Here is a 25,922-nt window from a genome sequence, read left to right on the forward strand (position 1 = left end):
CACTACCACACAGATGGTGGAAGTGATGGAATCCCTAACATCAATCAGCTCTAGAGAGACCCAAGATACTTGTTATCGGGAAAGCAGTTCTCTTCTTTCACCATAATGATATTTGGCAAGGGAAAGGAAAAACCAGCCAAGTAGAAATAACAGTCTATTGCCCATTACCAGTCCAACTAAGAAAGTGGGAGTACAGTTTGATCCTACTGTGGAAAATCTGAGCAGAAATATTGTAGCCCTATTCTCTGAAGTCTAGAAAAACATTGTAGCTCCTGCAGTGGTACTGCATGACCAGCAGGAGACACTAATGATGCAATGATTCAAGTATTCCAAATAAATTCAGAGAATATTTGTTTTCCTCTCTAAATTTTAATTGAAACATTGTTCAACTGCTACTAGAGAAGAGGGGAAAATAAAATAAACATTTATATCCCAAAATCTATGCGAGTTACAATCAACATGCATAAGCATAAATAGACAACCAAACATGTACACATTAATTGCAATGACTCAGATTTAAGGCCAGAAAGGAGCTAGAAGCAACTGGAAAATGGGCTTTCTATTTTCTTCTGCTATGCAGAAGAGGAGAGAGAAACACTCCATGAAGCAGAGGACAGAATTATGTGAAAGAGAAGAGAGGGATATCTTGGGATGGATCAAGGAGGAAAAGGAAGAACTAGGGTGAAAGGCACATCTTAGAAAGGGGAGGGAGAGAGGAAAGGTTCATGGGAAGGAGCATGATGGAAAAGAGAGTTGTGGGACTTTATTTACTTATTTTAAATAAACGTTTCTATACCGTCTAATTCCTATACATCAACCTGAAAAATCCTTCATATCCAGTCAGGGTCATCAGAATTTTCATCTCTTAAAAGAATGATCATCACTGCTATTGTACTTATATCAGTTCCCCATTGTTATCACTTTAACAATATTATTGTGGTATTGCCACTGCATTAGCCAGATCTTTTTACTCTCAAAAAGTAGCTCCTTCAAAGTTTGAGTCATCTGTTCTGACTGGGAAGCCCAAAGCCTAGCAAATTTCTTCAGGGTCCACTCCATACTTTTTGATCAGTTAACGGATGAAAAGCAACCCAATGTAAACAAACTTCAGAGTATCCAGCAATATTTTCCAGAGGAAGCAGAGACTTTCCTTATTCTGCTTTAGGACTTCATTGTAATTCTTTCTTTGGTCTTCTCCGGTGCTCTGTGTCTCAACTAAGCTTAGTTGAACAAGGTACCTTAACTAAAATGGTTGAAGAGGACTGATTGTCTTTTGAATCGTCATCTCTTCCCATCTATCTACAGCCTTCAGAGGATAGTGTAGTCAGTCAGCAAGGTTGAGGGGTCAATACCGGCCACATTTGCATACAGCTCAGGGATCACCAGCTCAGGGATCTGCAGAACCATGTGATCGTTGGCGCTCTTCATCCCTGTTTGCAGGCGCTTGTATAGGTCAGATAACGAGGGACGGTTTTTCTCCTTCCAGGCCCAGCAGGACTTCATGATACCATACCTGAGAGAAAGGAAGAAACACAGAGAAATAGGAGTTTAATAAAGTATCTTGAACTTTTTGATCAAATCAAAAGAAGGTCGAGGCGGTAGGACTCTGTCCCTGCCGGGGTGGTATTAAGAAGCAAGAGTACAGAAACTTTCTTGTCTAATGAGGTACAACTCTATCTCTCACCGCTTTTCAGCAAGGGGCTTAGTGAACCTGATCTTTCAGGAGACCATACTCTTATCTTTTAGAATTTAGACATGATAGGAATGGGAAAATTTTTACATAGAGCAAATATTTACAGCCCAGGCTGGCATGAGGAGGGTCTCTCCAAGATGTATCCTCTCTGCAGATGCATCAAAATATCCAAAGGGGGAATCTCAGGGTAAGGTGGGGCTCCTGCAAGGCAAAGCAGAAAAAGGGTGAAATAGAGTATCAGCTGGGGATACAACATTTATCTTGCAAAGTACTCCAACCTCATTGGCTCATAAAGAATAATGATAAAATGTAATACAAGGCAGGGGGGCCAGAATTTCTAATGAAATCTTTATCCTCTCCCTCTGCAGATTCTATCAAGGAGCAACTGTTGAATATGTAAAATTTGAAACTGATTGAATATACAAGGGACAAGAGAGTAGAAATGGAATGGAAAGCTCCTTGGATGTCTCACAAGGTCAAATAATAGTCTGATATCTGCCTTGCATAAGGATATATTCCAAGCTCTGGACTTCACTGCTGGCAAGCAGCAGCACAGAGTAGAGCGATTTGTAACCAAGAAACTGAGACCAACCTGAAACAGGAGAATTGCAAGCAGAGAAAGATATGGGATGTGTTATTAAGCAGATGCTTACCTAATGTAATCATCTCATACAGGAGGATTCCAAAGGACCAGCTGAGAGAGGAAGAGAACAAAAAAACAGGTCAGTCCTACTCCTGTTATGATTATTAATTCCTAGTCAGAATTTCTGGATCTCCAGTCAGTGCTTTTGTATTCCTCAAATTATTGTCACTTTCCTTTTTATCAAGGTAGCCATCTGGTCCCCAGTACATAATAAATAGATAACCCAACTAGGAGCAGCTAATATTTTTGGCCTGAAGGACATTCTGAGAAAAGTACAGAGAGAAATATTGTTGCCAAAAATTCTTTGAAAAAACATGAACTGTGAGGCTACAAAAGCAGAGGAGGTACAAACAAGGTTGACATCCTGCACTGCATGACCTGGAAATGGTTTGACAGCCTTCACTGTTTATGTTTACTGAGAGTTTCTATATGGCTACTAATGACTGGGAAGTCAATTCGGAGTGGTTTACATGAGCTTCTTTAGAGATGTTATCATACAGAGTTACAAAGAGCTTCTGTGAGATGTTGGAAACAGACTGTGTCTGAATTCAAGAGGGCCTGGGATAGTCACGTGGAATCTTTCGGAGAGAGAAAGAGATAATGGTTACTGTGGATGGGCAGATTAGATGGGCCATTTGGCCTTTATCTGCCATCATGTTTCTAATTCATGGGCTCTATAATGAAATACTTGGAGCTCTGTGGTGATGTTACAAAACATAGTTATTAATACCAGCATGATTATGCCATAATCAATCATCCTACTTAAGTAAAAAAATAAAATACAATAAATAAATAACATATGTTACTGGCACATTGATCATCCTACTTAAATGCACACGTTTACCAAATCAATTATCCTATGAATTTACACATATAATACCTAGGTTTACTATTGTTGTTAAACACACTATATTTACATACCTCCTAAGAAGATTGGCCATTTCAACTAAATATAATCTATTTACACGCATCCCTGAAAGTTTGTTTCCTCTCTCTGTCAACTTCATAATTTCAGTTGACGTAGTCTGAGACAAGGATAGTCTTTATCCCTTTCTAGCTTTAATTCCTTCTTAGGAACATTCCACCACGTCGGGGCCATTACCGAGAACATTCTTGCCCTGGTGCTTTTGTATTTGATGTCTTTGAAGGAGGAGATTTGTAGTAAGGACTTTTGGCTTGAGCACGTAGGGGTATATGGTTTTGTAGTCTGGCTACTAGGTATTGCGGTTCTGAGAGGTGAAGAGTTTTATGCGTCAGCAATGAGATTTTGAATTTCACCCTGCTCTCAATTGGAAGCCACTCTAACTCTTTTAGTAGCGGGGTGGCACTCAATTGTCTCGATTTACCTAGTAAAAACCTAGTTGCAGCGTTTTGTACTGTTTGAATCTGTCTGATCATGTATTTCGGTAAACCCAGCAAGGCTGCATTGCAGTAGTCAAAGATTGTGAGTACCGGGGATATTACTATGTTGGACATTGCTTGGTGGGAGAGGTATGGTTTCAGTCCTCTAACCCATAAACGTTTTTGACATAAACGTTTTTGACTATGCGTTGGATCTGTGTTGTCATGTCTAGGCTTGGGTCCAGCCATACACCTAGGTTTCTCACCCCATTCATGGAAAGACATTGAACTGCAGGCTGGGTTACAAAATAGCTTCAGGCCATCAGGGAAACATTAAAGTTAGTTCTGATTTTCCAGTATTGTACTGATGGACCTTAAGTCCCAAGTTTCTTAAAAGGACAGAAGAAATCACATGCTCATCAATGCCTGTCTGTCATGACCTTGAGTCTTCTGAGGAATCTAATGGAAAAAGGGCTGTTATTCAAAGAGAAATCAAGTTTAGTTCCCGAGTGTCTCTTCCCTGACCATTTTAGGGGGAGTACATGTCTGTGGGATGTGAATCAAACAGTCAGGGATGTAAAAACAGGAATGACAAGATACAGTTGAGGGAGTGAAACCCATGTGCTCACATGTCACTCTTGGTGCTAGCAGGGTTCCTCAAGATTCTCTCTGGTGCCATCCATTTCAAAGGAACAACCCGTCGACTGGAGGCAGCTCCATGGGCGTAAGACTCATAGACCCTACCCAGGGCTCCTAGTTTGGCAGTGAAGTCGCTCTGGACCAGTATGCTGCGAGCTGCCACATCTCCATGGATTAGATTTCTCTGCTGCAGGAATTCCTGAAGTTGGTGGGATAGTTAAAAGGGTTGAGAGATGCAGCGCTTATTTACAGGAGCAGGCACAATAAGCTAATGAAAGCAAAATGAGAGACGACAGGACTCACCAGGGCTCCAAGAACCTGCAATGCAAGGGAATACACCTGTCGCTCTGTTAGGTCATAAGGGATCCCTTTTATACTCATCACATCCTGCGGAAGCCAGAGGAAGAGTTGGAGGAAGGCAAAATTGATTTAATTTATACTTCATCTAGCCAGCAAACCAGTCCAAGGCAGAAAATAACCAACACATCTTATAGCTAATAAAATTGACATTTAAGAAAAAGAAAAAAAAAATTACATTGTCATACACCAAGTACTGAATAAAACAGTACTTTAACATTTGAAAATGAGTGAGATCTTAACTAGAATCCCCTGGGAATTCTGGCTCTTTCTTTCCCCCTTGTTGATTAAAGTTCACTCTTTTTCTTTCTCGTGTATGTTATTTGCTTTTTATAATTAACCACTTTATGTCCTTACCAGACCATACGTTTTCTTCCATACTGCAAGTTTCTACAAGGATTCAATGTGGTTTATAATAAAATTTCTGGATAGCTGTCATGAACATGGAATTACAGGCTTGGAGATGCAGAGATGTCTTTCCATTTTTAATTAGAGGTCTGACGAGTCTTAAGCTTTTTCCTAAAGTTATAATAACTGTCCGGTTAGCGCAGGTGGTGTGGGAGGCCGTTCCAGATTTTGGAGCCTAGGAATGCCCTTTTCTAAAACTAAACTAAATCATACTAAAAAGTATCTAAGAGAAAGGGGGAATAAGAAAAGCAGACAAGAAGCATATTTTGGATACAAAATTTATGCAGTAAAAATTGAGTCCGGTAGCAGTCAGTGTTTTTTTTTTTAAATGTTGACTACCACCAGTTGAATTGTGTTCAGATATATGGTGCTGTCAGAAGTTATCGAAGTACTGGCAGTAATCAATGGCGCTACTGGATAGCTGTCCTTTTACTATCCTAAGTTAACTGGATAGTCCCTCAAGCACTGCCACCGAATATCGACAGCCCCAGCACTAACCAAATCGTGACACAGCAGTCTCCCCAGACTTCCAGCAGCAGTTATGTTCCATCAAAAATCTGTGGAGCCCCTGGTCAGCTGGAGAGAAATGGGTAAGAGCCTCTCCTGCAAGGTCATCTCCTGCTGAATATTGACTCTTTCAATCAAAGAGAAAAGGGGGTATAAAGGATAATTTCTACAAAATCTACTTCAATAAATTTTCTGCACCTTGGTGTCTAATGATTTAATTATGATTAATATGTTTATTTCTAATAACCCATAAACTAGGAGGTTGAAGTATCATAAAGGATGCATTGTTCTCAGTAAAGAGACCTCTTATAACGTGGATGTTATTTCAAGTCTTCATCCTGAATGCATATGATGTAATCATTGACTTCAAACCTCCGTCCTACCCAAATTTTGATCAATTACTTTAATTTATTAATTTAATTAGAAGACTAGCAACTAGCTAACTGAGAGTACAAACCTATCTTTAATTTAAAAATGTTATTGATTTGGTTTGAGTGTGATATCCAAACTTACAGTCATTTCATTCAACTTATCAATGCAATGATGAATTTCATTGTAATATCCAAACCTAAAATCGATTCATTCAACTCATCAAATATATTTCCATGTATTGAAGAAGAACAGCAACACTTATCTTAATGGTTTCTCAGCCAGAACCAACTCTTTAGCATTATCCCACCCCCCCTTTTACCTGAAGAAATTTGTCTGTTTATTATATACATCTGATCAATTAGGGAGCGAGTATTGTTAAACTGAAATTTTGTCAATTTAACCTCTCGTTCTCTTATTAAACTGCCTTCTCGTAGAATTCTCTGCCATTAGAAACTATCGAGATTTTAGAAAGACGCTTAAGAATTTGGCTGAGAACTTTTCCGCGGCCCCTCGTATATGGTACTTTATTTTTATTGGCTTCACTTTATATATTTTATAACTAGGAGCTGAAACCCCCTTCTTCAGGTCAGGATGTACAGTATAAGGAAGTCAAACAGTCACTCACCCTCCGACATGTCCAAAGGAAGGTCAACAGGTCACCGTGATCCACATTCTCCATGATCATGTAGAGGGGCAGTTGGTCTGAGCAGCAGCCAATGAGTTGTACAAGATTACGGTGGTGGCCGAGATCCTGGTAGAACTTTAGTCGTTTGAGGAAGTCCTTCACTTCCTGAAGCCCAGCCGAATCTAGACAGGAGAGGCCAGAGAGACATCACATCAGCAAATGTGCTCAGTCATACATCTTAGTGCATTCCTAAACAAGGATGGAGTCCAAGGGGAGATCTAGTGGTGGTTGGGGGTAGGGGGATAATATTTCCAAGGCTGCAGCACCTTGCATGGGGCCACAAAGTGTTAACTCATCTCAGCTACATAATCACAAGTAGATTTCCAGGATTAAGGCTTACCAGACGTCCGGATTTCCTCGGACATGTCCTCCTTTTGAGGACATGTCCAGGGGTCCGGACGGCTTTTCAAAAACCCGGCACCTTGTCTGGGTTTTGGGTCCGTGCATGCGTGGCCGTCACGCGATGATGTCGTGTGAACATAACGTCATCACATACCGTCCGCCCATGTGCCAATAAGAGCAGGCAGCGGGGGTGGGGCCAAGGCGGGCTTGGGGCGGGATTAGGGCGGGTATGGGCGGAAATAGGCGGGCCTGGAGGATTTCCAAAAGGAAAATCTGGCAACCCTATCCATGATCCATGTAACATAGTAGATGACGGCAGATAAAGAACCGAATGGTCCATCCAGTCTGCCCAACCTGATTCAATTTCAATTTTTTAATTTTTTCTTCTTAGCTATTTCTGGGCAAGAATCCAAAGCTCTACTGTGGTTGAGTTCCTACTGCCAAAATCTCCGTTAAAACCTACTCCAGCCCATCTACACCCTCCCAGCCATTGAAGCCCTCCCCAGCCCATCCTCCACCAAACGGCTATATACAGACACAGACCGTGTAGTTTCGGCTTGTGCCTAATTTAAGTCTATTCTATTACCTACTTAAAAGCATAAATGACTACAATACAGACATTTAAGCATGTTCTTGCTGCCTAAAACTAGGCAGCTTCTTATGCATTCAGTTTTCAAGAAAAGTATGTGCTTTCTAGACACGTTGCTAAAGGTGTCCGACTTACATCATTGCTTAGAAATGTGTAAGCTTACGTGTGTACAGTTAGCTATAACAAAGGCTTCATATTTAAAAATGTAGCATGTGTTGGCACTTGTGTTTGAAGACTGGTTGAGTTTATGGTAGCTGCAAAGTTGAGTGACTGAATGACTGAAAATTCACTGCTGGGTACCTCAAATACCAATTTGATCAAGAGGGGAGTTACGTCAGACACTTCAGCGTTTAGTGCCGCCTACCCTGCGATCAGATGGCTGAGATTTCTGATAATAAGCTCACCATGTCCAAAACAAGGCCACAAGACAGACAGACAGGCATACACATACACAAACACAGAGCCAGTGAGAAAGGATGGAATAATTAGCAGGCTTTGCTCACACAGTGCAATCCCAAGCTTTTGTACCTCGTAGCCCCTTCAACACAACTTTTCTCCCTTTTCTGGACACCTCCGTGTTCCACAGCTCAGCTCTGTAGACAGGTCCAAAACTCCCTTCTCTGAGGTACTCCATCGTGCCTAGGGCTATCCTTGCTCGTGCAATCTCCAGCTCCCTCAGGGACAGGTTCCGGGCCACCAGCACATTTTGCACTGAGGTTTCGCTCAAGGAAATGTCCGAGAAACCAGTTTCCTGGCTGCTGCCCTTTCTTTCCATTCCTAGTGAAGACAATTCATAGCAGTGATGATCAGTGAGGTTTATACAGTGACTTCATGAAGATAAGGAACCCGACAGCACCTAACTGCAACCAACAATGCCGGAAAATTTCCAGGTGGGTTGGGAGGAAAGAATATGGACAGTATTTTTATATCCCAAACTAAGAAGCCGGGTCAATCTTGAAAAATTTACAAACTCTTTCCAAATTTACATCTAGTAGCTAATATATTTTTGAAATAAAAAAATGTCTTTATTTCTCTCTAATCTTATATATTTGGGTAAGGGATTCCAAAACTGGGAAAAAGCTTGTTACCTTCAGCTTGGGTGCCATGCTCTTGGTATTTCAAGCCTTTGTATCTGAGCCACAAGATTACACCAAGGACTACGAGTGAGAAGCCAATTAGCAGGGTTGGCACGATGATCACTTCTTTTTCATACCACTGCACCACTGTTGGGGAGAAACAAAGAGACAAGGGGACAACAGATTCTGCATATGGCAGCACAAAAAGACAATCAGACATCCTGGAGGCTCTTCGGGGCATCCTTGAAAGCAGGTAGGCGTCTGAACTACTGCCTAATGTCAGGTACACAAACACAGAATCCCCTGCCAAGTCTCAGTGTTGATGCATCACTAGAAGGATAATGTTTTAAATTTGAATAAGTAAATACAACTGATTCTGCTATTTGGATGGATGGTTGTCTTAGTGCTACAGGCAAGATCTCAAAACAGCAGAATGGCAGCTAAGGGAAAGGGGAAGGAATTTTAGACTTAGCTCACACATTTCTTAGTTATAAATCAAGGCAAGTTACATTCGGATACAGCCACTGTGGCTCCTCATGATCCTAGGGAAATCATTTAACCTTCCAGGTGCCTCAGGTACAAACTTAGATCTCCAGGAGCACACCACTTCGACGGATTTCAAGCGATTATATAAGAATAAATAATTTCTTGTTCTCCAAGGGCTTGTAATCTAAAGTGATTTGCCAAAGATCTCAAGGAGGTGCAATGGGATCTGAACCCTGGCTTCCCTGCTTCTCACCCCACTGCTCTAAAGAGGATATGTAATGTCTGCTTACTACACAGCTTGTCCCCAGTATCACAGTCCAGTAGCTTGCGGTTTGAGGGTGGAAAGTAATCTTCCATTTCTGCCTGTTCCTCACAAATGCCAGAACCTGGGAAGCAAGAAAGGAGTGAAAGATGAAGACCTTAACCTCTTTCCCTTGAGACCAGCCACCTCCCTTTACTTTCACACAATAAACTGCACAAGGCCATAAAAACTGCTCATTTTCATCTCTTGATGCAGTAACTCACTCCCTACCGAGGACCCCATGTACTCCCCAAATGCACAGCATCCAGTTCAGGCAAGCAGGACACTGTAATATCTAGAATTGGAGGACTCAGGACAACCACAGAGGTACAAAGTCTGCCACAGGATAGGAAGACATTGGTGATAGGTACAGAACATAAGAGCTGCTATCCTGGGACAGACCACAGATCCATGAAGTCCAGTTTCCAACCCAGGTCGCAAGCTCCCACATCCATCTTAATAATGGCTAAAGGACTTCTATTTTAGAAAGTTACCCAAACCCTTTTTTTTTTTAAATCCTGCTTTCACCACATTCTCCAGCAATGACTTCCAGTGTTTAATTAGATGTTAAGTGAAGAAATATTTTCTCCGGGTTGTTCTAAATCTATTATTTAGTAGTTTCATCGCATGCCCCTTAGTCCTAGTGTTTTTGGAAAGAATTAAAAAAAAAAAATTACAGTTATTTTATTTGAAATACCGCCATTTTTTACAAAAAAAAGTAAAATCAAAGCAGTTTACAAAAAAATAATAGAAATGGGCAATAATTAAAATCGATAAAAACAAACAAGGGAAATAGACATAGACAAATTAACTAAACTGGATATAAATAAGCAAACAAGGGCAGGCAAGGTTTACAAGTGACTCATATCTACCCATTTCACTCCACTCCACTCATTATTTTATAGACCTCTATCATATCTCCTCTGAGTTGTCCCTTCTCTGTCCCTTTTCTAATTCCGCTATACCTTTTTTGAGCTGTGGCTCAGGGATACAGGGCCTGTCACCTGGCTTTGGAGGATGAGCACAGGGATGCACAGCCTATCAACTTGAGGACTAGGGTTTGGGGAATGGGCACAAGGATACAGGAGAGTTTCGAGGATGGGCACAGGAGTACGCAGTCAGTCATCTCCAGGGCAATGGAGCTTGTCATCTTTTAGATGGGATGCCTAAGGGAACTATCTGGGTTAGAATTAATGATAGCATTTGAAGTTAGGAATCACTTTGCAAGAGGATCAAGCCACAAGGGTATGATGTTCTGGTATGGTGCCAAGAATCAGAAATATCACTTGTGCTCCTTCCTGCAGTACAGGGAAACGTGAAAGGTGGACAGTTCACACAATTCTTAGGCCCAGACAACATTTTCATCAACGTAATATTCCTAAACATGGACATGGGATAGGCTGCATCAGCAGGGCTCTGTAAGAACATAAGAACAGTCATACTTGATCAGACCAAAGGTCCATCTAGACCAGTTTCCTGTTTCCAACAGTGGCCAAACCAGGTCACAGTACCTGGCAGAAACCCATATGCGCTTCTATTAAGGAAGCTCCTACTTTAAGAGAAGCAATGTCCTTGATATCTATGTGAAATATGTAACAGACCTCATTGGAACAGTGCAAATTCCTCTGGGACCCTGTGCTCAAGGGACAGATACCCAACCATTAGGCAATACTATTTGGTTACCTAGGGCAGAAGCTGAAGCCAAAGAAAAACAGTAGGTCTGGACAGTCAAGCACAGATTTTAAACTGCAGTTTTATACTGTGTTTGTGTGATGATCATGATTTTTGAGTTTATCAAGGTCTTGTAGTGGAAGGCTGCAGGCCAGGGACCTGAACGTTAATTGAAGGCAATGCAAAGCTGAAAGTTCACCTATGGCACCCACTTCCCTTCCACTGGCTCTGCCTACATCATTGGTTTTGGAATTCCAGGTTGCAGTGTCGGTGTGTGGCCTTGTGATAAGGAGGAAAGGGCACTCAAAATGAGGACTTGCCCTGCTCAGCAGATTGACCAAAATTGTGGAGAAAAATATGAAGAGAAATGGAAAGAGAAAAGTCAAGAAAGAGACATATAAAAGACAGATACACAAACATGACAAAGAAATAGAGATGGAGAAATTTGAGAAAGACTATGATGTACCAATGGATGAGATAGAAAGACAAGTTGAAAATATATACTGTGTGTATATACCGTATTTTTCACGAGAACTGATGACAGCCATTCAGGAAGCGGCATGGGCCCAGACAGGATTGTGAAAAGCTCGCTCCTGCCTTGTGCACCGCTGGCCCCAACATAATGAGGACTCAGGAGGCAGCAGTCCTGCGAGGGAGGGGCTGGGACTGAATTTAAGTTGCCGAGGGGGGGGGGGGGGAGAGGGCTGGGACTGCCTACCATTTAGACCTGCCCTGTACCTTGTCCTGGCCTATCACTAGACCACCAGAGGGGGTACAGGGTAGGGCAGGGGGCAGGATGCAGAGCCTGGCAGGGAGTGTGGGGCTGGGTGCCGAGCCTGGCAGGGAGTGAGGGGGGCTGGGTGCAGAGCCTGGTATATATTAGTACACAATTTGGTTCAGAATGGTGTTTTTCTTGTTTTCTTCCTCTAAATCTAGGGTGCGTCTTATGGTCAGGTGCATCTTATGGAACGAAAAATACGGTGTATATATATTTTTTCTAGGGCTAGAGTATAAAATAAAAATATTCTTCAAAAGCCATTTTCTCTGGTTCAGAGGATAATACTTAAGAATTAGCAATGTCCTTATAGAGAGCTGCCAGTTCTTTGTAAGGCTCTTCCTGATTCAAGAACAACAAAGGATTCTTAGCAAACATTTCTTTTCAGGAAGCCAGTTTCAGTCCCATTGTGCCACTGTGTCCCTTCCCTTGAAAACAAGTCCTGTTTTCACAATCCACTCTCCCAAAAATCTCTCTTTTTAGGCATCTCCTTACCTGATTAGCTCCAAATACTCTTCTTACAGTTCTTTAACTACCAAGATCTCTTACTAAATTGACAGAGGTGGTGGGGGGGGGGGCAGTATTTTCTGAGCGTTCCCCATCTGTGTATGTATCTCGGTCTTGCTCTCTCAGCTTCAGCTGCTTCTGTGGTACTGAATTCAAAGCCTCTCCCCACCCAGGATATATCATGAGCTCATATTTCTCTGTTGTCTTCACACCTGCTAAACAAGTCCACCTGGATCGGCTTCTAAAATATTTTTCAAAAGTCTTGCTGTCTCTACCTCCTTCTTGACAGACACACACTAGAAACTTGTAGGCAAAATGACTCTCTCTCTCACACTCACACACCTAGACTACTGAACAAATATTACTGAAAGATAAGAGACCATACGGTGTTCAGTTGCTAGAACTGTAGCCCAATGTAATCAAGAGTGCATTTTGTTACTCAGCGTACTGTACATCTATAGCTCTTTTGTTTAGGTTCTCTGAATATTGCATTCGGGGTTCTTTTCTGTTTAATTCCTGCAGCAAGGGTTCTTTTGCTTCCATATTAGTTGGACTGAAGTGATAATTGTTACATAAAAATGTCAATGGTAGAATATAATTTTAGTTGAATTATCCAGTGTCATTGTTGATTTCACAATCATACGTTTTGAGGTCATATTAGTTCTTTGCTTGTTTGTTTGGTTCAGCAAGAGGTTTAGTCCCTTTGCTTTGGTAATGATCAATTTCATCAGGTCCCTCACCTAGGGTAAGGGTTGCTTTTAGGGTCCTTCCTCTTTAATCTCATAAAGTGACTCAGCAGGGAAGGTGGCCATTGTTCCCAGCTTCATGTCCAGAATGGTCATTCAACATGCCAACTAACTACAATGGCCCCGATTATATTGCAGCCAAAAGCCCAAGAAAGGACCAAGGCTCAGACTCTGCACTTGGTTCTCAGCTGAAAGCAATACTCCACTTCATTCAGTCTAAAGACAAAGCAGACAAGTGTATGTGAGTTGCAACCTCCCCAATTCAGATTAGTTCTCTTGTAATGATGCTGACGTGTCACTGACCACAAGGTTTATATAGGTAAGTTAACAGGTTTTGCTGCTTTTCTCATCAGGACTCTTTTGCTTGAGTATTCTTTGAAAGAAGCAAGAGAGTGGGAATGGTGGAGGTAAAATGGGGAATGGGATAGCAGGATAAGAAAAGGAATGGAGATGGCATGCAGGACCACTTACCAATGAGAGGAGCTGGTGAGCTGGGAGAAGTCTGTACATCGCTCCATGGCCACATTGCTCATATAGCTGATGACAAGAAAGAACATGGGACCAGTGAGGGGGTAAGAAGTGGAAGGCAAATGTAGCTGAAGAGAGAATGAGTGAAATGGGGAACTAAAAAGTAGCTTATATACAGAGCTGGAAAAGAAATGAGAGAGATGGAGAAAGGGGGGCTGGTCTGAAAGATAGAGAGAGATGATAGTGCTATAGAAATAATTAATAGTAGTAGTAGATGACTGGAAGGAGAGAAAGAAACGTTCAAATAGATAAACTGTCTAGATGAGAAAAAAAGATAAAATAGAAAGATCAAGATAGGATGTAGGGAAGGGAAAAAATACCAGGAATAGGAAATTTAAAAAAAGGATAACTGTGTAACAAAAATGACTGAGTGAAAAGGACATTGGCTCGTATACTGCAAGATTGGCCCATAGAGAGGACACAAAAACAGAAGTTGGCTCAGGGTGCTACAAACCTTGAATTGTTCTGCCCAGCTGCAGCCACATCAATTCAACCTCAAGATACACTGCTGGTAATACAGCTGGAAATTTATGTTTTTTTCCAGTACTTTTGAAAAGCATGGTAAAAATAATTTATATAACTATATTCGTATCACAATTAAAATTTTTTTTACATAATTTAAATAGTGCTCAGACCCACAACCTATAGTGTTCAAGTGAAAAAACACACAACATCAGCTGCCGTCAGACCATCATGGCACTATTGATGTCTGTACCACCATACAACAATCTAACCTCCATTTACTATAAAGTTAACTTATCTTTTGTGGTGGTTGATACTTCTCCAATGGTCACATGATGGGCAGCTGGTGTCATAATGTGCTTGTGCAACTAATAATAATTTCTGGAAGACAAAAAATACATATATCTTCCCTTCTACTCAAGTTTTGCCTTGTGCTTCCTCAGGAAGGGATTATCTATCAATCAAAAAAACATATGACTTAAAACATCTCACTCCAAAAACATTAACACTAATGCTGTTTATAAAGTATATCAATGCATTAGATAAATTACCATAGAATACCTAGAAACAGCCTCCAATGATGGACCCATCTAAACTGCTCAAACGGAACAGGCTACTATCTAACAACAAGCCACTGACTTCCTACCCCATCTTAAAATAGAGAGCCCAGGGTCATATGCCTAAACTCATCCCTCTAACTCATTACTAGTCAGCAAACTTACTGCCATATGAAAGGGAGATACGGCACACTACATCTGGAACCAATCGATCTCATTATTAAGCCCTCTGGGGCTTAAGGTTTGCCAGTTAAAAATAAACCGATGTTCTTTCTCCGTTAAAATCTGTGTAACGTCCCCCCTGCATGTAGGTAGATGTAGCAACACAGTGTAACGTAAATCTTCACTCACATGACCCATCTCTATCCAGTGGGAAACCAGAGGAGCTGACAGCCAGCCACACCAGATATCACTTAAATGTTCCGCTATCCTGATTTTAATACTCCTTTTAGTGTGACCGATATAAAACTTATCACAGGGGCATATAATGCAATATACCACTGCCTTATATTATACATATTCTGTAAATTCCTAGCAGTATGTTAAAAAAAAAGAAGAAAATAAGGTGAGACAATAAGGGAATATTTAGTGATAAAATTTGTCTGCAGATCAAGGGACATTCTCCTAATGCGGTGTGGTAGAGTTAATTAAGTCCAGTTAGACTGGAGGTATACAAAATAAAGTTATTATTATTATTATTAGACTGACATTCAGACCTAGGGTGTAGCTTCTTCTAATAATCTGTAGGCAGTTGCCAGTGTACCCGTCAGGGCTACGACCCCTCCGCTGGGTTCTGATTGTTAAGGCATCTATGCCTGCGATTCCAGTCTCAGAATAGTCTCAGAATCACTCAATAACTTTTTTCTTGTTTACTCTTTAACTAACTCTCTCCTTCCCACATCTCATAAAATTAGTATTCCTTCCATTGCCTAACTCCTACAGAAAGTTAATGTCTGTAAAACTAGCGAGATTATTCAAAATATCACCTAGGCCAGCATGTGCTGTCAAGTTACACTTTTCCTTGATTTAAAAATATGTCCTTTGCTAAATCTGCTTTGCAGCTATCCATGCTGTATCAATTTATATATCAAGTCACCCAGAAAAGGTTCTGAACTTCTGATGAAGAATCATTCTTATGCTATCTACTATTACTACTACTTATCAATTCTGTAATGCTGGTAGATAGGCAATATATAAATACCTAATAAACTTGAAACTTGATACACACAGCGCTGTGCATTACATTACCCATGAAGAAACAATTCTTGCTCCACAGAGCTTACAATCTAATCAGCTGTCTGAAGTATATTCATGCTTTATGTATGTCAGTCCTTTGTAGGGTTAGCAAATTTTAGGCCTGTAAAATCTGGACATATGGCCCTGTCCCCCAGTTCCACCTGACCCTGCCCTGTTCTACCCAAGTCACATCCCATTCCACACCAGCCCTGCCCCCCCAACCTCTTCTCAAGCTCGGAGCTGCGTTTGGAGGGCCTCTCGATGCAGCCCCAAGCTCGCTTTTCAAAACCTGGACAAAGTGCCGCATTTTGAAAAGTCATCTGGATGCCTGGACAGTCCTCTATAAAGAGGACATAACCGGGTAAATCTGGACATCTGGTAGCATAGTCCTATGAATGTATGAAACACAGATGAAGAACCATTTAAAAATAGCCATAAACTGTTACTAAGCATTTAGACTTGTGGAAAGCTGTTGCTTATTCCTGGAAAAATGCAGCATGGACTCTATTTCCTTTTTGGGATTATGCCATGTACTTGTGACCTGGATTGACCACTGTTAGGATACATATGAATAGCCATACTGGGCCAGACCAAGAATCCATCTAGTCCAGTAAACTGCTTCCAAAAGTGGCCAATCTAGATGACAAGTACCTGGCAGAAACCCAAATAGTAGCAACATTCTCTGACAACGAGTTCCAGAGTGTAACTAATGTATTTGCTGAGTGTAAAAATATTTCCTCCTATTTGTTTTACAACTATTTCCATGTATTTTCATTGAATGTTTTCATAGTTTTTGAAACAGTAAAAAAATCGATTCACTGTTCTCAGTGGCTTAGTAAGGGAGGGCAGGGGGTGGACCACCCTGGGTCCCATCTTTACGGGTGCCTCTCCGCCCCCCCTGCACGCCTCTTGAAATGTTTGCTGGCACAAATAGTATCTTCCACCTGCTGCTTGCGCTGGCCTTGGCTCCCTTCTGATGTTACTTCCTGGTTAGTTACCAGATTTTACTTGCGGAAAATCCGGAGCCATAGAGCCGCCCACAAGCTGCCCAGTTCCACCCCATTATGCCCATGACATGCCCCACCCCACCCCCTCAGCCTGTTCTCATTGGTCGGTCGGGAGTCTGTGCATGCATGGATGCAATGCAGTGACATCACTGCGTTGCATCCGCACATGCATGGATGCTCCTTCCCGATGCAATCTGAAGAGAACGCTTTTCATGACCTGGACAACGTGCCGGGTTTTGGAAAGCTGTCCGGAGGCCCAAACATGTCCTCTAATAAGAGGATATGTCTGGGTAAATCCTATTCCTAGTTACAGGAGGAAGACATAACTTTGGCAAACTTTTCAAGAGGTATACTGGGGGGGCAGGGATCGCATGACACAGTGATGCCGGGTGCCACCGCTCCAGGCACCAACCTCCCTAGATACACCACTCAGGATTTTGTAGATACCTCTCAGGAGAGAGCGGAGGGGGGATTGAGGTAGATATGCTGAGACGCTAGAGGACTGTCTGGTATATGTATTTTTGTTTTTACTGACCAATCCCCAGTCATGATATGTTCAGTTTTTAATCATTTGTTTATGCATTTTATTGTAGGCCCCTTTGAATGTTCTGTATAACCAATTTTTAATCAACCTTGAAGGAGGCAGAGGGAGCCTTGGGCACCCTTTGAAGAGAAGGGCAGGGATTTGGATGAGGAACACATGGCTTAGGGCTCCTTTAACACCAAAAAAAGGCCAAGAGAGGGGACGTTTTGGGGCTTTAGCTCTCAGTCTAAACACTCTTCCCAAAAAAGGCGCCCAAACGCACCACTGCAGGGGCTCTCGCGAGAGCTCCTTACGGCGCACGTTGCGAGCCCAGACGCCTCCCCGTGACGTGTGCGCACGCCCACCCCCCCTCCTTCTCCCGACCGGAAATGAGAAGAAGCGCGGGGTGGAGGCGAGGCTTGAATCAAACCGTAACTCTATGCCGGAAGCGGGTGTGACGTGCTGTACCCTGGCTCGCGCCACAAGCTTAACGGCCAGGGAGGGGGGTGAGAAGGAGGAGGCGGAGGCGGGGCCAGAGGGGGACTGGATCTGGGGGAGGAGGGTACGTGAGGGGGCGGGAAGGAGGGGTGCGCTGGAAACCCATCGCGCGCGCTTTTCCTGCCCTTGTGCGCAATCGCTGTTGCCTCTTCCTGTCTCTCTCTAGTTGGTCCCATCTCCCCTTTCTTTATACACATTTGTTTAATTAATTCGTTTTCCCCAAAGAGCAACAGTTATTGTACAAGGTTTTGTTCTAACTTGACACATACAAAGGACCTAATAACTAAAATCCAGGCTAAATGTCTCAATGTTACAGTGGGAGTAGGAATTGGGCACAGCCGGGGGGGCATTTAGAGGCATATTTCGTCCTGGAAACGGAGGGGCTTGGTCGTCATGTAACCCGGCGCCATGTCGTAATGACCAAAGCTCTCCCACGCCTAGACGCTGCTTGACCACCCTACCACAGCCATAAATGTTTGTTCTGGAACGGGTCTGTGCTAGTGCTGCCCTATTAGTCGACTCGCCCTGAATCGATTTGTTGTCCAAGATTCAGCGACTCCCCACCCTGGTGAGACCTGACATACCTCCAAGGCCTCCGAAAACACAGCAGCGGCGCACTGAACGGGCTGCTTCGCCACCTTCCCCATCAGGGCCTTCCCTCTGATGTGTTACTGATGACGCAAGAGAGGGAAGCCCTAGTGGGGCAGGTCGCAAAGCAACCCGTTCAGAGCACTGCTGCTCTTTTAGGAGGCCTCACAGTTATGTCAGGTTTGACGGGAGGATCGATGGGGTGCGGCTGCACAAGGGGATGGGTGGGAGATGAGGAAAACTACTACTCATGGGGATGGGAGGGGAGCAAAAATGCACATGAGGTGAAAAAGGAGAGAGGAAGAATTGGGGTGGAAGAGAGGAATAGAGGGATGAAAGTTCTGTTTTTGGGCCTCTTATTTTTAACATTTTTATAGACGATATTGCTGAAGGGTTGTCGGGTAAGATTTGCCTCTTTGTGGATGATACCAAAATCTGCAATAGAGTAGACACGCCGGATGGTGTGAATAATATGAAGAAAGACCTGGCGAAGCTTGAAGAATAGTCTGAAATTTGGCAGCTAAAATTTAATGCTAAGAAATGCAAGGTCATGCATTTGGGCTGCAAAAACCAGGGGGAATGGTACAGTTTAGGGGGTGAAGAACTTATGTCCATGGTGGAAGAGGGGGACTTGGATGTGATTGTATGTGATAATGTTCAAACAGGTTGAAAAGGTGATGGTGAAAGTTAGAAGGATGCTAAGTTGTATAGGGAGACATATGGCCAGTAGGAAAAAGGAGGTATTGATGCCTCTGTATAAGACTCTGGTGAGACCTCGTTTAGAACATTGTGTATAATTCTTGAGGCCACACCTTCAAAAAGATGTAAAAAGGATGGAGTCAGACCAGATGAAGGCTACTAAAATAGTTTGTGGTCTTCGTGATTAGGCGTATGGGGACAGATTTAAAGATATAAATCTGTATACTTTGGAGCAGGGGTCTCCAAAGTCCCTCCTTGAGGGCCGAATCCAGTTGGGTTTTCAGGATTTCCCCAATGAATATGCATGAGATCTATGTGCATGCACTGCTTTCATTGTATATTCATTGGGGAAATCCTGAAAACCCGACTGGATTCGGCCCTCAAGGAGGGACTTTGTAGACCCCTGCTTTGGAGGAAAGGCGGGAGAGGGGAGATAGTCGTAAATCGCTCTCTGCAAAGTACATGTCACAGAAATATAAGACTGGGAGGGATCAAAGCAGGAGTGAGAGAAATATGAAGGCACAAAGGGACTTCAGGAGGTTTTCCAGAGCCTTTGAAAGTTGGACCTGGGAACACAGGCACCAACATTTCAAAACGATTTGGAATTCAAGAGGGCCTGGGATAGGCACGTGGGATCTCTCAGAGAGAGAAAGAGATAATGGTTACTGTGGCTGGGTAGACTAGATGGGCCATTTGGCCTTTATTTAGAATTTATATTTCCAATGCAATAGGTGAAACATTCTAGACAGTAGGGTTATTTCCCTTTAGCTGCATGCAGCAGAAGGAATCCACTCTGAATTTTTCACTCTGCCTCTATAGTACTTCACTGGGCTGTTTAGCTCTCTCTACAGTTCTGCACGCATGACTGTAGATGTGTTTGTTCTGCTCTCCCCATTTTATTTTTAATTCAGTGTAATTGAATTCCCTTTTCAGGTATTTTAGTGCTTGGAGCGATTTTGAAGCTCTGCTTGAAAATTCACAGGCCGGTCTATAGCTGACAGGCCGATCTCACTTGGTACCTGTTAGCTAGCCTGCATAGTTTTCTCTGGAGTTCAGGGCTGTCCCTGATGTGGTCTCACCTCAGACCCCTCAGGGGTTGAGAGCAGGCTGTTAGGTGACCTTAGGAGACTTGGTGGTGTCTCGCAGGGTGCATCATTGCGCCTCTGCCCATTCTGGTGCGTATACGATGGTCCACAAGAGTAGAGGTATAGTCAGACATTGAAGTCTGACTGGCAACCCGAAGATCAGCTTTCCTGAACCATTCCCAGCATTGTGGTAGTGAATTTTCTCATCTAGCTTCTGTGAGAGAGCTATACAGGCTGACACCCTGTGAGAGACATCAGGGGAGGTTAGAAAAGTGGGTTTTTCAGTGTTTCTGAATGTTCCCTATGCTCCCTCTCCTGAAAAATCCTAAAATTGCCATTTTTAGAGTTTGGGAAGTGTGAAAAATATCGCAATTTTGGTGCGAATTTTGTGATGGCAACCATCTTGGATTTTTAATTATTTTATTTTCTAAAGCTCCCTGCTTCTTCAAAACTGCAAATTTTGCCTGGAACTTGCTGGGATGGAGTCATTGGGCTCTCCTCATGTGGAATCTTGCCAGGATTGCATAAATTTAGTGCTTTTAGAGCATTTTTATGCCATGTGCTACATGGTGCAGTGTCCAGCTTAGCCTCTCCCCTGCTGAAGCAGATGACCAAACACTCAGCTAGCCTGGCGGGGCAGCCTTTAAGGTTTTCGGGGCGCAGTATGACTGGTAATTCCCTCCGTCAGGCTGCAGACCCTACACAGCCTCAGAAACATTCAGTTTAGTACCTTAATGTGACTGATGCCCCAGGAGCCGTACACCTTTTCAGAATTTTTGACATTTTTGCGCTCTGGATTTTGGACCAATGTGTTATGCCCCTGCGCAGTCGCAATCTGCCTACACTGCATCTCACAATGGCATTACTCCTTTGGACACATCCTAGATTCACCCTGCTACTATTCTTGTCTGCCTGACCCTGATCGGGGGGATCAGGATGCGGATGATTTGCATGCTGACCCCTTATTTACAAGTGCAGCGCTTCCCGGAGTGAGAGATCAGGGACTGTGGATCCCTCTGGGGTTTTAAGAGCCTGTAAATGCTCTCACAAGACTGTGCCTATTTGAGTCTACGGCTTTTCTGAATCATGCGGCATATTATGATAAAGATTTCCGACCAAAATTAGGCTGGTTTGGATAAAGACCTTACTGTGGCTTCTTTTCAGGTCCAAGTGGCCGGGCTTTCCTGTTTTAGATCCTCATAATCTCACTGGAGGGCTCGGGATGAGCACAGATATACAGATGTGCCGTATCTATGTCCTCTAATATGGTGTCCCCTTGTTTCGCTTGCTACATGTGGGGCAAATGTCATAGTCCAGAAAGTGGCCTCATCAATTGGTCCTCTGGTTAAGATTGCGGTTGGAGGTATGGTTTTGTTGGTTTTGGATTGAAGCCAGTTAAGCTTGAATTTGAACATGTAGTGGTCTGACAAGAGTACTAACTATAGAAGGAGCTAAACAGCCCAGTGAAGTACTATAGAAGCAGAGTGAAAAATCCAGCATGCGGATAAAGGGAAATAACCCTACTGTCTAGAATGTCTCAACGATCTACTAGAAAAGAGCTTTTTGCTTTCCCTGTCCAATAAATACATTCCAATATATATAATATGCTACTACTACTATCCATTCTCAGCTTTTGGTCCACTAATCTTTTTTTCCCAAATAGATGGCGGAAATGGAGCCTGGGGAACACAACTATGACAGTGTATCAAAAATGCTGCGAGACCTGAACAAGGATCTAGAGAAAATGCTTGAAGAAATGGAGAAAATATCAGGTAGTATGTTTGTCTAGGGCAGAGATTTTCACTATTTTTCAAGTATGTTCGAAAAGAAAATTTCCATATGAGAGTCAAGAACATCACAGGACAAAGCAGCAGACACTCTGTTGACTTCCACCATCCTGTCTGCAACAGGTCCCTTTCAAGCTGCGCCCCCCACCCCACTTACGTTTTAATCTACTCCTATACTTTCCCTTTAGGCTTGGTTATGGTGCTACTTTTTGAACAACTGCCGTATTTTTCGCTCAATAAGACGTACCTGACCATAAGATGCATCTAAGAATTAGAGGAGGAAAACAAGAAAAAAAACCATTCTGAACCAAATTCTTTCTTCCAGTCTCTTCACCCAACCCTACACTCCTTGCCAGGCTCTGCACCCTGTCCTCCTCCCTGCCAAGCTCTGTACCCTGTCCCCCCTCTGGTGGTCTAGTGCTAGGCCGGGACAGGGCAGGAAGGCAGGCCTAGTAGCCTAGTGGCAGTCAGGCAGGCCTAGCGGCCTAGTGACAGGCAGGCCTAGAAGTCTAGTGACAGACAGGCAGGCAGGCAGGACCCCCACCCCACCGACAGGGCCTCCCAAGCAAGGCAAGCATGCAGGCAGGGCCCCCCACCTGGAGTCAGGCAGGATTCCCCCTTACCTTAACTCCTCTGGTGGTCCAGCGTTGTAGGGCAAGAGCTTTCAGCCTCCTGCCCTTCCATCCGGCTTTCTCCCCAGGCAGCGGCAGAGTCGGAATGGCAAGAAGGCAGGCGTGAGTTTTTCGCTTTCTGCCTTGCCTTTCAGTGAATGGCGGTCCAGCGCTGTAGGGCAGGAGCTTTCAGCCTCCTGCTTTCTCTTCCCGAGCGGCAGCATCAGCGGCAGAGCGGCAAGCAGGCAGGTGGGAGTTTCTCGCTTCCTGCCTTGTCCCGCGCCGCTCTGTGAATGGCTGCCCCGGTTCTCGTGAGAAACTCGGGAGAAAGCCGGATAGAAGGGCAGGAGGCTGAAAGCTCCTGCCCTACAGCGCTGGACCGCCCGTACTGCCGGAGAAATGAAGGGAGGGGAGGGGGGGGTTAGTTAGTATTCGCTCCATAAAACGCATTCTTATTTACACCCACTTTTTTGGGGGGGAAAAAGTGCGTCTTATAGAGCGAAAAATATGGTACTCTGTTTTCTTCCAATATCACACAGCTTGCAGTGAATTTGAATTGCATAACTCTCTCAGTCTTGGAAGAACATAGTGGAATTTTGAGCAGCTCATACCTCAAACTCATTGTGATCTGTGTGATACAGGTATTATACATAGGGTTACCATATGGCTCCACAAAAAGGAGGATGTATTGAGAAATCTGGGTTTTACTTCCATTGAAAGCAATGGATTTCTCAATCTGCCCTCCTTTTTCTGGAGCCATATATAACCCTAGTTATACAGAACACCTATTATGGAGGTATACCAGTAGCAAGTATGAGAGAAATGTTTAGGGCAGGGGTGTCCAATGTCGGTCCTCGAGGGCTGCAGTTCAGTCGGATTTTCAGGATTTCCCCAATGAATATACATGAGGTCTATTTGCATGCACTGCTTTCATTGTATGCTAATAGATCTCATGCATATTCATTGAGGAAATCCTGAAAACCCGACTGGATTGCGGCCCTCGAGGACCGACATTGGACACCCCTGGTTTAGGGGGGAGAGAGAAGGAGCCACATTTAGGGTTGCAGAGGATTGATTCCGGCTTCTGGGCCTTGCAGCCTAGGGTTTCAAATGGAGCAAATGGAAGGGGGGTACCGGAATGGAAATGCTTTCTTGCAGTTCCTCATAATCTCACTGGAGGGCTCGGGATGAGCACAGGGATACAAATGTGCCGAATCTATGTCCTCTAATATGGTGTCCCCTTGTTTCGCTTGCTACATATGGGGCAAATAGATCTGTGAGATAAGGCTGCTAGCAAGAGTTGCTCTGTGAGCTGAAGATGTCTCATCCACCATTTTCTCTTGGCCGTGCTGGCAGTGCAGGCTACCTGGATGGCCTACGACATGGTGGTGATGCGGACCAACCCAGCCCTGGCAGACTCCATGAGGAGGTTGGAAGAGGCCTTCCTCAAGTGCAAAGAAGAGGTAGAGAAGAATTGGCAGGACATCCTGAAAGAAACAGCCAAGGAGAAGGAGTGAAAGGTTCTGTCGCCCCTCCACCCATCCCTGCCAAAGTTTGCTTTTCTCACTCAGTTATCGGAAACTTTGAGAGTGCTATCCTCACCTTTGGAATATGAAGGGTGCTTGCCTGAGTAAGTTAGCATCCTCATTGGCTTATATGTACCAAAATATGAACAAAAGCATTAAAATCATTTTAGTTAAGTCAGTCCCAGAGTTTCAAGTGTTTTCAATGAAGTGTTTGTCCCTGGTTATTTCTTCCCAAACACAGGCTTTAGAAACATTTTTATCCTTGTCATCCTTTGATGGCATGCCTTAAATTACAAGTTTAGGGGTCCTTTTACTAAGCTGCAGTACATTTTGCATTTACCACATGGTTAATGCCAAATTACTGTGGGGTGAATGCAAAGGCTATGTGGTAAATTCAGGGGGCATGACCAGATAGTTGCCACAGAGTGAGGCACTGTGTTACATGCAGTGCTTGATAGCATGAGCGATCCCATGCAATCAGGCACTGCATGGAATGTGCTGCAGGCCACCAGCAGAAATATATGAAGAAAACCCCGACACCCACTTCAGTACCCACTTCCTGATCCTGCTGTGTTTGCCCCTTGCCCCCATTCCAGCTCTAAGCACCAATACCACAATTGCCCAACCCCAGTCTTCCAACTCACCCCTGGCCCCCCCTCACAGAGTCCTCTAAGCCCTGAAAACAGACTCCTGAACCCTCCCCCCCATCTAACTGCTGCCACTGCTCAGAAAATAGCCTCCCTTTCCCTCCCTCTAACCCCCTGCCCTACCTGGGGTCCTTCAGTTTAATAAGTCCTCCAGGGTGATAATGGTCCCTTCTCTTGACTCCCTAGCAATTGTCTCATGGTACTACGATAGAAGAAGGACTGTTGGCACGCTGGAAGACATATTCAGCCTGCAGATTCCTGGGTTGGGAATGGAGGCTGCCTCCTGAGAGGCAGGGGCACAGTAGGTGGATTTTATCAGCTGGACTGAGGCTTTGGCTGGGTGTGAGTGAGATGGGCATGAGGGAGAGCAATTGTGGTGTCGGAGCTTGGTCAGAGACGGTGGAAATCGGGAAGGGCTATTTAGTGAGGCAGGATGGGGATTCAGGACTGCAGGTAACACAGCTATACTTCCTGTCGCCTCGTGTTCCACTGTCTACTGTGCTGATAATGCTGTATTAGCTGCTTAACGCAGATTTGTAAAAGGGCCCCTTGCAATACAGCACTGATAATAAGATATGGTTTTGTTGCTGGATAAGTAGGGAAGATAAATAACCAGGGCCTGGCTGAAGAATCAGACTGTGACACGGGGACAAATTTCCTCTGTCCTGTTCCCGTGAGCTCTGTCTTTATCTACACAAGCCTTGAACACTTTAAAATCATAAGTGTTCGAGGCTAGAGCTTACAGGAATGGGGCAGGCTCAGAACTCGTGGAGATCCCACAGGGACAGATTTGTCCTTGTGTCATTCTCTACTGTGTAGTTTGGCAACTGCAAGTATTTAATTTCTTGTATTGTCTGGAAGGGGAAAAATGTCACAGAAAATATTTGTACAAAAAAAAAAAAATTGGGGTCAGAATAACGCAGTAAGGATTATTTTCATGTTCTTTAAATTTAGCTATTGAGGAGATTTTCCAGTGCTCTCAAAATTTTATTCATATTTTTTGTTGCTTTTCTTATTAACATTTTGACTT

The 25,922-nt window shown here is 43.6% G+C and overlaps 2 protein-coding genes across 12 annotated transcripts in view; one reads left to right on the plus strand and one right to left on the minus strand.

Moving 5' to 3' along the window:
- Nucleotides 1–393: 393 nt before the first annotated feature.
- The window catches only part of STYK1 (serine/threonine/tyrosine kinase 1), a 39,946-nt gene continuing 14,417 nt past the window's right edge, over nt 394–25,922 (minus strand). Inside the window, exons 1-12 of one of the 8 annotated variants that reach the window (XM_033925620.1) lie at nt 14,851–14,989; nt 14,121–14,509; nt 13,610–13,675; nt 9,429–9,524; nt 8,665–8,799; nt 8,105–8,353; nt 6,586–6,767; nt 4,620–4,703; nt 4,307–4,515; nt 2,347–2,387; nt 1,798–1,894; nt 394–1,513 (exon numbers count right to left, since the gene is read on the minus strand). In XM_033925620.1, coding sequence (XP_033781511.1) covers nt 1,309–1,513; nt 1,798–1,894; nt 2,347–2,387; nt 4,307–4,515; nt 4,620–4,703; nt 6,586–6,767; nt 8,105–8,353; nt 8,665–8,799; nt 9,429–9,524; nt 13,610–13,664 — 1,353 coding nt within the window. In that variant the 5' untranslated portion in view covers nt 13,665–13,675; nt 14,121–14,509; nt 14,851–14,989 and the 3' untranslated portion in view covers nt 394–1,308. Of the gene's footprint in view, nt 1,514–1,797; nt 1,895–2,346; nt 2,388–4,306; nt 4,516–4,619; nt 4,704–6,585; nt 6,768–8,104; nt 8,354–8,664; nt 8,800–9,428; nt 9,525–12,380; nt 12,592–13,609; nt 14,510–14,679; nt 14,710–14,850; nt 14,990–25,922 lie in introns of those variants that run through there. The other 7 variants (XM_033925619.1, XM_033925621.1, XM_033925624.1 and 4 more) reach the window with 7 other exon arrangements.
- Nucleotides 2,062–24,424, plus strand: LOC117350908 (synaptonemal complex central element protein 3-like). Of its 4 annotated transcripts, none has more exons than XM_033925646.1 (3): nt 2,062–2,415; nt 21,985–22,093; nt 24,076–24,424. In XM_033925646.1, exons 2-3 carry the CDS (start codon nt 21,985–21,987, stop codon nt 24,234–24,236), a joined length of 270 nt encoding a protein of 89 aa, XP_033781537.1. In that variant the 5' UTR covers nt 2,062–2,415; the 3' UTR covers nt 24,237–24,424. The 4 variants fall into 4 exon arrangements, with proteins under 4 accessions (XP_033781537.1, XP_033781536.1, XP_033781538.1 ...); XM_033925645.1 differs by lacking the exon at nt 2,062–2,415 and adding an exon at nt 17,836–17,957; XM_033925647.1 differs by lacking the exon at nt 2,062–2,415 and adding an exon at nt 17,992–18,013.

The sequence above is a fragment of the Geotrypetes seraphini genome, chromosome 16 (genome assembly GCF_902459505.1).
Source record: "Geotrypetes seraphini chromosome 16, aGeoSer1.1, whole genome shotgun sequence".
Classification (NCBI taxonomy): domain Eukaryota; kingdom Metazoa; phylum Chordata; class Amphibia; order Gymnophiona; family Dermophiidae; genus Geotrypetes; species Geotrypetes seraphini.